Below are 12,428 nucleotides of genomic sequence, written 5' to 3' on the forward strand. Positions count from 1 at the left end.
CTTTATCGAGAAGATTGAGTGACTTAAAACGTAAAGTCAAATCGTCAATATTTCAGCCACATCGTGACAGAAACGAGTTCTAAATACTTGATAAATACATTTAAGTCATGGCCACATGAAAACAAAGCACAGTACAAAGGAACTCAAATAACAAAGAACAAGAATTTAATCTACCTCTAAATATGGATTTCTAAACAAAACAAAACAATATAAATACGCGTTGTAGATTGAAGAAATGATCTAGGCCACCATGTCATAACGGCAGACACGGTCAAAGAACATTTAGCTTACCATTAGTCTTCTGTAATCCATGCTTGTCGTAAGTGGCGATTAACGAGATCGGGTGGTCGAGGTTGATTTCTCAACTGTTGTTGACCAACCCTACTTTTGTTACATGCATGGCCCTGGCTGGGTGCCACATATGCTAAGCTTCCAGTCTATGCAGATAAATAAGACGGCAAACAATTGAAATATTTGACAAATGAGCAGAAGGCTGATATCAAACAAAAAATTTAGTGAGTTAATATTTAACGTCACAAAGGCAATATCTCAGCCATATCGTGACGAGAACATTCAACAATGAAAGAGAGCATATATACATTATAAAACCTGTCAACGAAGGAAAGTAAAACAACTAGAATATCACAATTTCAATTAAAACTAGCATGGGAAGTTAAAACTAATAGCACTATTTAGACAATACAGTATAAAAACGGGCTATAGATCGCCAACAACAGAAGGTAGATCACCACACTAGGAACCATGGGGACTTACAGTACCTCTGCTACCTATATGGACCCCAGTTGGATTTACACCATCCCTTCAGCTGCTGGCCATTGTACGAAAAGTTAGCAAAAATTAAAATAACATGAACACTACGATTAAAATCCTGGTAGACTTAAATTTACTGTGAATGTTTTTGGACTTACGCACCCTCTCAGGAGCACAATAATTTTACAATACTTCAACCCCCTTTGAGGGTACAGCCACCAACAACTCAAGTTACTAATCCAAACTACCAATCATTAAAATACATCTATTTACACAACATGATATTCAAAATTCCACCAAAAAATCAATTTCTTTTTTAAAAAATTAAATGAGAATTAACGCTGTAAAATAATAACTGTAAAATAATTTTAAAAAATTAAATAATTTACAAAGTAGTGTCATCTAAAATGTAAACGCATAAAGTGCTACTCTTGGTAAAGGAGATAATTGCATGCAAATTAGGAGCGTTATATATATTCCTATATATCCATCTACACTGTGTGTCTCGTATTTAGTCACAGAATCAGAAGTATGACTGGTACCAGATGTAATATTAAGGAAGGATGGATTAGTTGATGATAAAATATGTTTTGTGTCGAGTGTTTTATGTCTTTGAGGATTTTCCTCGTCATGTACTACTCTCACGTAGGTTAAACTGTTATGTTCTTTAGATAAACATTAGGCAAGATACGCACAGATCTCCCGTGGGATACACATCGACAGATGTTTTCTCGGGCTGACTGTTTAGAATTCAACAGAACCTAAGCAGTCTAGTTTATAGTTATAATAATTACACATGAATCATATCAATGACACTGTTTTATGCAATTTCTGTTCACCATTTTACGTATTCACTCTTTCACAGGTAAACCGCATTGTGAACTTACAGCAGTGTAAAATAGTTCGCTGTGCGTACTCTGCATATCAACACTGCTTTGATGTAGAACTCGTCGGTAGCCGATACGCCTTTAACCACAGAAACATCCTCAGACCTATATGTGTATGCACGTACAAACAACAATATAAATTTCTAAAGGTGACATAATACGTTTTGTATTGTTCTGACTTTTTAACATCATATCCGGTCTCTTAAACAGTTTGAATGATAAATGAAATATTTTGAAACCTATAATTTATAAAACCTTGTCAACGAAGGACATTCAAGATAATAGAATATTACAGAATGTTTTATTCTTTTTGTTTTCTCCTTTCTTTGTTTTGTTGTGTTTTTGCTTTTGTTCTAATTGTTTGTTTGTTAGTTTTTGTTCTCTTTGGGTTGTAGTGTTTTGTTGAATAATGGGGGTTGTTTTTTTTTCTTTGTTTGTAGTTTGTTTCTTTTTTAATTGTGTAGAAACTGTCATGAAACTTTAATAACCTAAAACGGCTTTTTTACGTCGGGTATATCAACTGTTATAAATTGTGTATATAGTGTATATACAACTGATATCTATCCTGAGACTTGTACTGTCTTATCTGCTAAGTATTTTCCATTGTCAAAATTATATTATTGATATTGTGTTCTGGGAATGTTTGAACTAGCTGGCAAAGCTCTACATGCATGACATTCCGAACAATCAGAAATGATATAGCATAAAGCTACCATAAGTTACTACAGCTTTACAAGTTTGCATATAGTTCAACAGATTCCAGTCGTCTTTGAGCAAACTCCAGGCACCGGCGAACATCCTCCTGAAAATGAAACAAACACGTCATATCTGTAAACTCAAGGTTCATAGGCATTATTGCAATGTGTGCGACTGTGTCTGAAATCAGCATGAAGGCATGTCTCCCAATCTTAATGATGTTCAATCATGAAACCTTTGATCTAAAGATACTTTACACCATTCATCTGTTGTACGTCAGCTGTAACTTCCACATACCAGCATCAAAATATATAAATATATCATAATTGTTTCTGACCTGAGAGAATGGAGGTCCACCTAGAGTTGAGTGTAGACGTCGCATGTTGCTGATGACGTCCACCCTGCTGTCGTCCTGCAGTCTGCTGGCGATGTTCACCAATAGGACCAAGAACCGTGCCTCGCTCACAGACCTGCAGAGAAGATTTAGAACCACTCAAGGGTACATTACAAAATAGACAAAAGTGTGATACTGTCATGATATGAACAAATAGGGATTTGCAAAAATCAAAACATTGACAGTAGGAAAATGATGAAGGTATATAAATTATGTATTATATAAAATTTGATTTAGAACATTAACAATTTTCAACATACACATTATTACCGGATGTGGCATGAGATACGAAAGTGTACTGATACGTCTATTAACCTCGAATATTCTAATGATATGGCATCACAATCTTTTCAATATTGTTCGTTGATGTCTCTTTAGATCACTAAATATTGAGCAAAATACAACACCAGGCATAACTGTTCACTGGTATAGTGTTTGACTGCATACTCATGCTGTGTGGTTTTCCATAGTTCAATGTTTGTGACATTAGGCATGTATGAACAACCGTTTCCACAGCATTACATGTGGTGAAGAAACGAACTGTGACGCTAATAAGCAAGTACTTAATCAAGTTTGCTCCAATGCATGGACATTTAAAGTTTCTGATCTTTCATCCTTTATCTTTCAGATGCATGGTAGATGATGGTAATATTGATGTAATGAGCTTCAGAGACAAGTACATTTGTACACGTCAATCAGAAAGAAGTAAATAAAATACATAGTTTATGGTTACAAAAGGGAATCGTTTGGTACACTAATAAACGAATGTGATCAAAACAGTCTTACTGTGATACGATTGTGCAAGAACATCGCTGTGGGTCACTCATCCATGTAAGTAAGCTGTCAATCAACAGATTGATACTTGAATCTTGTGTGCTTCCGGTCACACGATAGTGGTGAATTGCTGAGGTGACGTCAGCACCCTGAAAAACAGTCTTCCTATTTCACATAACGTCGAATGACAGATTATGTTCCATACTTGTGGGGCAGTCTTTCTGTCTGACAAGTAATTAACTTATGAGGGCTTTGAAAGTTGGAGCAGTAGATACAAGTGAGTCAGTGAGTTTACTTTTCCGCCGCACTCAGCAATATTTCAGCTATATGGCTTCAGCTAGATGCCAATATATGAATGAACAACTTCTATACTACAGTGTGTGCAACGTTTCTGTGTAAGTTCTGTCACCGTTATCAAGATACATTAGCTCTACCCGGGATAACCGGTTCTATTTCTGTGACAAGAGAATGCTTTAACAACTAGGCCACCTCATTAATTGTAAGATGATGTGTTGGTAATATGTTTTAGTGCCAAAAGGCTTCCAAACAAAATTTTTACATCACATACTTTGTAAAAAGGAAATAACGCTGGTATTCCGCATGTTGCTGTGTATACTGTTTGGTCGGAAGATATCAGAGGGAAACAAAGTCCAGTACTATATTGATCTCACACTGTTTGACCTTGGATAATGGTTATGATGTCCAAAAACAAGCACTGTATCCTCTGGTCAATTAAGGGTAAGCGTGAATTGAAATATATAAGCTATAAGGCTTACATTTTCTGTGAGACCAATAGTGTTGAGAATAACATTATTAGATATAAGTTTAGACGTTTGCAATCTTGCTGTCAGCCTTGAAGTGGAGACAGGACTGTCCATCGACGGGAGAAAGATCTGGAAGCCAAACAGTGCTAATTTAAGTGACCTTTTCCTTTTTAGAATTTGAAAGTACATTTTGGATCGTTGAAATGTCGACATTTTAAGAAACAAGAATCATCAGAAATAGGAAGTTTTACAACCACATATTATCATTATCACCATAGCAATTGTTTTCCAAAATATTTTAGAATTATTCAAACCTGGTTTTCTGCAGCCATCGTTATCAAGGTGTGCGAATCGCTGTTATGCATATGATTCCAGAGATCCTCTTTGTCTGGTTGTGACGTTGTTATGAAGAAGCCTTTCCACGAGGTGTAGGACTGCAGTAGGATGTAATTTATTACACAAACATGTCGATGTATATCGTCCATGCTTTACATAAACGCTGTGACCAAGCATCTTATCAACAACGTTATATGATAGGCTGCTATTTTAAACAAATATGTTATGTCAAAAATTATGATTAACGTTTTAACTCATTCAGTGAGAAGATCAAGAATGTAAGATATGTGGCTTCACATGCACATCAACAACACAAACTTTAATCTGCCACATTAGGGAGACCTTTGAAGAAGGAATCACACTTACTGCCACCGTGATGATATCATCTGCAGGATGACTTCCTGAAAATGAACAGTAGGTTTGGTACAGTTTAACTGCAACGGCGCCTTTTTATTAGATGTTCGTTTTTGTGAAGTTTTAGAAAGTGAAATATGAACAGGTGCTCGATATGTGTTCAAATGCATTCAAGTAAAAGTCAAATTAGGTTACTGGTTGAAAGTGAAAATACAATTTCCATCTTCAAAGACATCTGTGCTAAAAGCATGCACGAGGATTGTTTCAGTTACAATTATCTTGTCCAACGGTAGCACACATAACAAACACGTGGAATAGCAGGTTGATTGTTCACTTGCAGAAACATAAGAACTGACAAGTGGAGATGGCAGTTGTACCAGACATAATTTTGTTGCTTATGTGTCCGGTTACTACAACTGTTTATTCATGAACAGTTTTATAGTCTTGCTCAGTCTTTGATTGTCGTAACCCTGAACAGACAGCATTGAACAACACATGAATGACGCAGGAAATACCTGGTGAAATATTTCTCGACATAAAGGGAAAGTTTACTTTTGAAATCTCTGATAACAAATATGGCATGAAGCTGTTGGAATATTTCTCGTCATCTAAGGTAAACCTGACTCTTTACATCCCTTGTGATATACAGTCTTGAGAGGGATCTTTAGTCACTCGGAATTCCTATACTTCTATCTGACGTGTCAACGGAAGCTAGTCGACGCTGCATCTGTTTCTCCTAAAGAAACTGTGACTTAAACAGATGACTTGTAAACACTGCCTGAGACTCGAGATACGAAAAAATGCCGGCAAAGTGATATCAAACCAGGAAACGACCATTAAACTTACTTTCGACTGTAGTTTCCCAAGCCTGAAAATGAAGCAGACGACACGTTCGAATACTATACAACATAAAACAATATGGTGAAAACATATTCATACTTTCTTTGTTTCATCATGGTTACAAATGTCATAGTCATAAATTTGTATTGCTTTCACAATAATTTTATGTTTTACAAACATGTTCTTTTTCAAATATATAAGGATAAAGATGTAATAGCAGTGACAAAACTTCTATCCAACATAACCGTTAAATAAAATGCATTTAATCCTGATCATGAGATTCATGGTTCTTAATAGCCTTTATGGATATTCATACGATTACCTACCTCCAGGTGTTCATGTACGTCTCTGTTGCCCATGGTAACGAAAGGCACACGACTGAGATCTATCTGTCTGATGGCATCAGCATCCAGTGAGGTGTCCCCTTCTGACACCGCCATAGCCACGGCCTGATACAGGAAGTGGTACTGCTCCTGGTGTTAGATAATGAGAACGTGATACCAGGAACCCAGAGTAAATAACATTTTAACAACATAGGGTGTTGGTGGTTTACTCACTTTGGTCTGTATCATATTGTTCCTTTGACCTCTCATGTTGGAGACGAAGCTGACGACGTCCACAAAGCCTTCTGCTGCTGCCTGATCCACGAGACTCTCTATAGCAATGTAGGTCCCTGTCCGGCCTATGCCAGCACTAGAGAAGACGAAGAATCTGTTGTAAGCACACGGTATTTCTCATTCAACCATTTTCTACTTCGAATTCCACGACAAATACATAGTGACCATCCCAGTAAACCTCTAACCTGCAGTGGACTATGATTGGTTGTGTTTGATGTCTTGTGGTGACCTTGACCCTCCACATAAACTCCAGCAAGGCGGAAGTGTATGGTACACCATGGTCAGGCCAACTTGTGAATTGAAAGTGGAGAACATGATGTATCTTTCCTTCCTGAAACTCAGAATTGATTGCACTCTAGAATATAACTTGTGTTACAGATTATTACACATTTCTGTTTATATTTTCGAAGAGGTTTTAGAAAACTTGTAATTATTGTGAAAAACAATACCGATTTGTTGTGAACAGACAGTTTTGTGACTGTGTAGTTTGCAAGATGAATTTCTGTCTCTTTGGTAACTGAAATGTCGCCGTAAACCGATGTCCCTTTCTCTGGCCAGTACTGAAGGCACTTCATCTGTAAATATTACAAGATTTGAACGCGTCACGAAGGGTTGATATTATAATTCAAGGGACAAGAAGTTATGAAATAACAATACGACAAAGTACAGCGATTGCTATTTTTTGAGTGTGAGAATTCTACATATACTCTCTCTCTCTCTCTATCTATATATATATATATATATATATATACATACATATACATATACATATACGTGCATATATTACCTTCCCAGCCTCAACAAGTCCCGTCACCATGACAACTGTTGTAGATTGCTCCTGATAGATCATTCTCCAGAAATCCACTACTACTTCCGGTCTGTAGGGACCTTATGAGAAACCGAGATGACGCGTCTTTAATCAATCGAGATGTATTGAAAGAAATAAAGAAAACGTAAAATTAGAACCCAACTCTAACAGCACAAAGAGTATGCAGATTTATCAGTCTAACATTCTACTTGAGTTATATTTTTCAAAATGTATCTGCTCAACATCAAAACATTGTTTCAAAAACAGAATATGTGGTATTTTAATGTTCTGCTAAACACCTGAAGGCATGGTGTAAATCCAACTAGGGCTTCCTGCAAGTAGTAAAAGTACTCACTCACCCACCCACTCACTCATCAGCATGTTTATATTTTCAATACCCCAGCTTGTTCAAACAGCTGATTTTGGAAGTTCATAATTTGTTTGCTCAAACAAATTTCCGTAAGTCCGTTCTTTATGTGTGTGCTTCCGTTTCCAGCGAGCAATCATTTCCGCAATTTACTTTCTCTAGATGCCAGCTTCAGTAACTGTAACCTTACCTTGTGCTGCAATGTAGCGCTTTTCTGCTTTATATCCCTGCAGAGAATTTACGAATATTAGCATCATTTATATCATATAAAATGGTCACTGCCAGAAACGACGGGAAAAACAAGACCGTTTTGTCAATATCAGCAACATAACACCATGCAGCATATTTGTACAGTGATTTGTTATCTGTTCAGTTGAGGTTTAAACATACCCCTAAATATATTACTGATGTCTTCTATAATGCAGGGATACCTTTCATGACCAAAGTAACGGAATTGGGAGATGATGACATACAGTCAACAAAATCATTAAGTTGAACAAGCCGTTTACGACAGGCACGTGTTACAGGGAGTGTATGCCCTTACTCTAAATATTCGTGGGCTTCCACACAATGAGACTTAGAAGTATATCAAGCCTGACAGAGGCTGATTAACGACTAAAATACAAGGCCCAGGGTAAAAGAGTTCAATATATCTTCCTTGTGTCACTATAAGATTGTGCAGTTATGCTCAGTGTGTTTGACTGCCAATCATTGTTCAACTCACATCGAGGTAGCTGGCGTTGATATAGTCTCTCTCTTTACCGTCACTGACGCCGCGCAGGACCACGCGGTTGTAATCATCTGAAAGAAAGATGTAATAACGAATTCACTTTTCGATTAAAACACGAAATCAGATGCTAAAGTGCAGCTGGCTAAAACTAGATTTGTCAAAACTGATCTTGAGGTTAACTCACATGGGTAATAACCTCTGAACCTGTTCTTCCCTTTGTTTTTAGCTTGTTGAGATTCATCATAGGAGTGAGCATAACCATCAGAAAGTCGCTGAAAAGGAAAACATGGTGTACACGCGATAAATATGTTTTTTTCTGAATGACTATTGTCATAGTCAAAATATGTACTGTTAAAACCAAGCTAAACGGAAACAAGCCTGTGTCAGTTTGTTGCTCATTCAAAGAGAGTTTTACAATTACTCGATATTTCGTGAAGCTCTTGGCGGATAGCTTTGTGTAGAAAACATTCATAGTTTCTAGTCAGTCTGTGTAAGAACGTGCTGGTTACCAGGATGTGTGCGAATGATTGTTCAGTGAGTTGATACTCACGATGTGTCACACCACACTTGTAGTCAATTTTGGTATTTTATTATCCAGAATAGTGATATCATTTTATGTTACGTGTCAGTTTTAAAATCCATATCTGTGATATGTTTGTTGTATTTCCGCCCTTTCTTAGCCGATTTTACAATATTTATTTACAGCTTTATTTTATCAACATATACTGCTTGCTTTATTCACGGTATGGCTGAAATATTACCGATGTTAACATAAATCTTGACTCTCCCATTCATTCACTCACTCATTCAGTCTCGGGCTTGTGGACGCCACTTTGTGTTTACCTTAAATTCTTCTTCTGCACTTGCTGGGGTCATTTCCTCCACCCTTGTCTGTAATTCTGACACAGGAATCACGTGATTACCCCCATTGTTGTCCAGATTGTAGTAGTCTTTTTCAGGGGCCTCTGATGTTTCCTCAACCTGTCCAGGCTGCTCAGACATGCCATTATCCTCTTCCTCCTCCACCTTCTGGAGGCCAAGGCCACCTGCTCGGTCTTCAGCCGTACCCTTGCTTCCAGTCTTAAATACAGCTTCCTTAGCTGGATTGTCTTGAGGTTCATTCTGCTTACGAACCTTTATTTGTGCAGCCGATGTCTTATTTGAAGCCGACGTTTGTTTCTCGTCTTTGTCAAAACCGACATTCATGTACATACCAATGTCTTCCGCTAAAGGGAAACAAAAGGAGCAGGTAATACTTCATTACTGAGCTGCAGACATAATATGATTCACATATATCCTTAACATGGATGGAAGTATGGACGGTATGTACAGAAGTTACTGGACCTCTAAAGTGTCTAGGTCCATCATGCATCATTAGTAAAGAGTTTACATCTTACATATTGCATATTACATCAGACAAAACTAATCTTGCAAATCAGCTAGACGAATCTACCTTGTAGGGGTTTCACGTTATCTGTAACCAATGCTTTGCGTGTGGAGCATCCATTACGCCGTCTTCTAAATGTAAGGACACACACTGAAATACAGTTACAATGGAACAAGGGGTCGTGATCGTGAATATGTACTGAGACATTGCCTTTGAAGACATTACAAGGATTTGGCATTGGTGTAGAAAATCACAGAGCCGATCTCTCGTAGACAAAACTGACCGAATCAAAATGACTGCAAGGGCCAACAGCAGGACCACCACCACGCCGGCAACAGTTCCCACAACAGCAGCGATTGGAAAAGAGTCTCCTTCAGGCTGCTGTTTCAGTGTATGTGTCACAGCTTTCTCTGGATATAGAATATGAAAAACAAAATTGCTGTCAGTGTTACCATACAAGTGTGCATACGGCTCTCATAACAAAAAAAACCATGCGCACTAAAGTCATCTTTGTCATTTGAGAAGTCATTGTATGAAATGCAATTTCATGTCACACCAACATTTAATCTGTCATAAGTTAAAAGAAAACTTCCTTCTTCCGCAGATTACTGTTGTTAGAATTAGCATATGCATGAACTAGTCATTGGGTATCCTGTTTCACAATCGGCCTTGAACCACGAACTTTTGTTATACGTGATGTTGCCCACACATGCTCTAACTGGGTTTTGAAAGTTAACCCTTTACTGAGATACATGACGATACCATGTTTGGACAGAATCGATGATTTCGTTTCGTTCACATGTAATCATATATTTGCCGAAGGTGAGTTTGTGTGTAGTTTCTACAGGTTGGAAGTGCAATATACTGCTCTACTCGTATGTTGAAAGTCTGAAGTCTGACACGAACTGACTGTTTTAACCTATCTCCCATCCGCTGCTTCCAAATCATTGACAATACATAGACTTTAGAATTAATCAGCCACATTACACCTACGTCACTACGTCAGAACAGTCATACACTCTTGTGAAAAGTTTCTTTCCTGGTACAGCAATATCTTATGTATTGACACATCATCTCCCCTCTCTACGATCCGTTGCAACCTGCCTGTTGGCTGACATCCCACACTGACATCTTCTTATTACCTGTACAGTCATCCCCTGTCCAGCCTGCTTTACATCCACCATTACAGGTCCCGGTTGCGTTACAGGAAGAGTTCTTCATACAGTGTCTGGAACTACAACTCTTTTTGCACATGTTCCCATAATGTTTGGAATCACATTCTGGAAAAGGAGATTATTATACAGGTCATATCTCTTTCCACCTTCTTTATGTGTAACATTCCGATGTGATATTTGCCATCACATTAGTATATCATGAGGCGACACAGAGCTTCTGAGTAGATTTAATTTTAATATAACTTGTATGTTTTTCTCGAGGGTAATACGGTTTCTTTGTAACAGCGTCACCCGAGCCGCTAGCCGAGAGATAACACTACTGCAAAGATGCGTACATCAGACCGTATTACCTGAGGAAGACGATTGCTCTGTAGTTATCTTTTAGCCATGTACAAAATATCATTTAACTTTATTTTGAATATCGATAAGCTCGCTACCGACTACTTTTATGTGACGTGTAAACAACATGGTGTGTGCCTCCGACTGGAATTCTTAAATCAGTAAAACATATTCTGACAAGTTCAACACGGCTTTAAAAGTAGTTAACTATATCTACTATAGTTACAAAGGATACAATGTGTATAATAGTTTAAATAAAAAGTGATAGTCGGTAAAACCTAAGCGTACACAGTGAACTCAAAACCAACTTGAACAATTTTCGTACTCCGTGTATCATATTATGACGTCATACTATTGTTGGCGACACAGCTTCTCACAGTTTGGCTGCAGAAAATATGTTCTCCAGTTGTTAAAACGTCATTAATCGGTGAAATTAAAGTATTTTACGTGAAGATAAGATATATCTCCTTGTCATGAATCGGCTGTTATGTGTGATATGCTGCAGCCAATCACAGGTTTTGTAAAGACGAACATTACAGGTTTTGTAAAGACGAACATATTGGATTGTTAGGAAAAAAATTTATGGGACATTATTTTTCCTATCCCTCACGTCTACCCCTCACCCCAGTCAGGCCAAAAATTTAACAGTTTGACCAATGTTATCAGTGTGGTACTCATACTTCCTCAAGAAATCAAATTCTGATTATGCTGTTTCAGACATTTAAAACACACTGGAGCATTTCCATGTCATGTTGATATATTCGGCTATTACTCTGACAAGAATACTTTTTACACCACATCCCCTTTCTCTTCAAACTGTCAACGTTTGTCGCGTGATCTTAGGTGTCTCATCATGTTTCTCAAGAACTGTATACTTTATGAAGACAGTGGAAGGTGTCTGTGTTTGCTTCACAATGTCATACTTATTGTCACCTCAGCTAGTGACCCTTTTGTGTTACCACTACCTACACTTCGCCCTTAATTACCTACATACACCTTCAACATTCATACACAGTCGACGCCTATCCAACCAGGAAGACATCCTGTGTCACATGCTCCAGTGAGACGGTCACACGACGAATTTAGAGCTGAACACTCCCGCTCAGCACATGTTTTGTTGCAGTTAATTCCATAGGTAATGTTGTTGCAAGCTATAACACATAGACAAGCATTGCCTTCATAAAGTTCA

The 12,428-nt window shown here is 37.7% G+C and overlaps 1 protein-coding gene across 1 annotated transcript in view; it reads right to left on the minus strand.

Moving 5' to 3' along the window:
- Nucleotides 1-772: 772 nt before the first annotated feature.
- The window catches only part of LOC137291286 (uncharacterized), a 98,827-nt gene continuing 87,171 nt past the window's right edge, over nt 773-12,428 (minus strand). The window contains exons 8-28 of the mRNA XM_067822585.1: nt 12,253-12,390; nt 12,199-12,204; nt 10,868-11,005; nt 10,009-10,129; nt 9,792-9,856; nt 9,182-9,564; nt 8,523-8,610; nt 8,333-8,409; nt 7,799-7,835; nt 7,221-7,321; nt 6,883-7,008; nt 6,619-6,764; nt 6,374-6,509; nt 6,143-6,289; nt 5,823-5,844; nt 4,989-5,023; nt 4,601-4,720; nt 4,299-4,415; nt 3,535-3,671; nt 2,692-2,824; nt 773-2,460 (exon numbers count right to left, since the gene is read on the minus strand). Coding sequence (XP_067678686.1) covers nt 2,389-2,460; nt 2,692-2,824; nt 3,535-3,671; nt 4,299-4,415; nt 4,601-4,720; nt 4,989-5,023; nt 5,823-5,844; nt 6,143-6,289; nt 6,374-6,509; nt 6,619-6,764; nt 6,883-7,008; nt 7,221-7,321; nt 7,799-7,835; nt 8,333-8,409; nt 8,523-8,610; nt 9,182-9,564; nt 9,792-9,856; nt 10,009-10,129; nt 10,868-11,005; nt 12,199-12,204; nt 12,253-12,390 — 2,345 coding nt within the window. The 3' untranslated portion in view covers nt 773-2,388. The remainder of the gene's footprint in view (nt 2,461-2,691; nt 2,825-3,534; nt 3,672-4,298; nt 4,416-4,600; nt 4,721-4,988; nt 5,024-5,822; nt 5,845-6,142; nt 6,290-6,373; nt 6,510-6,618; nt 6,765-6,882; nt 7,009-7,220; nt 7,322-7,798; nt 7,836-8,332; nt 8,410-8,522; nt 8,611-9,181; nt 9,565-9,791; nt 9,857-10,008; nt 10,130-10,867; nt 11,006-12,198; nt 12,205-12,252; nt 12,391-12,428) is intronic.

Source organism: Haliotis asinina, chromosome 7 (assembly GCF_037392515.1).
Source record: "Haliotis asinina isolate JCU_RB_2024 chromosome 7, JCU_Hal_asi_v2, whole genome shotgun sequence".
NCBI classification, from domain to species: Eukaryota; Metazoa; Mollusca; class Gastropoda; order Lepetellida; family Haliotidae; genus Haliotis; species Haliotis asinina.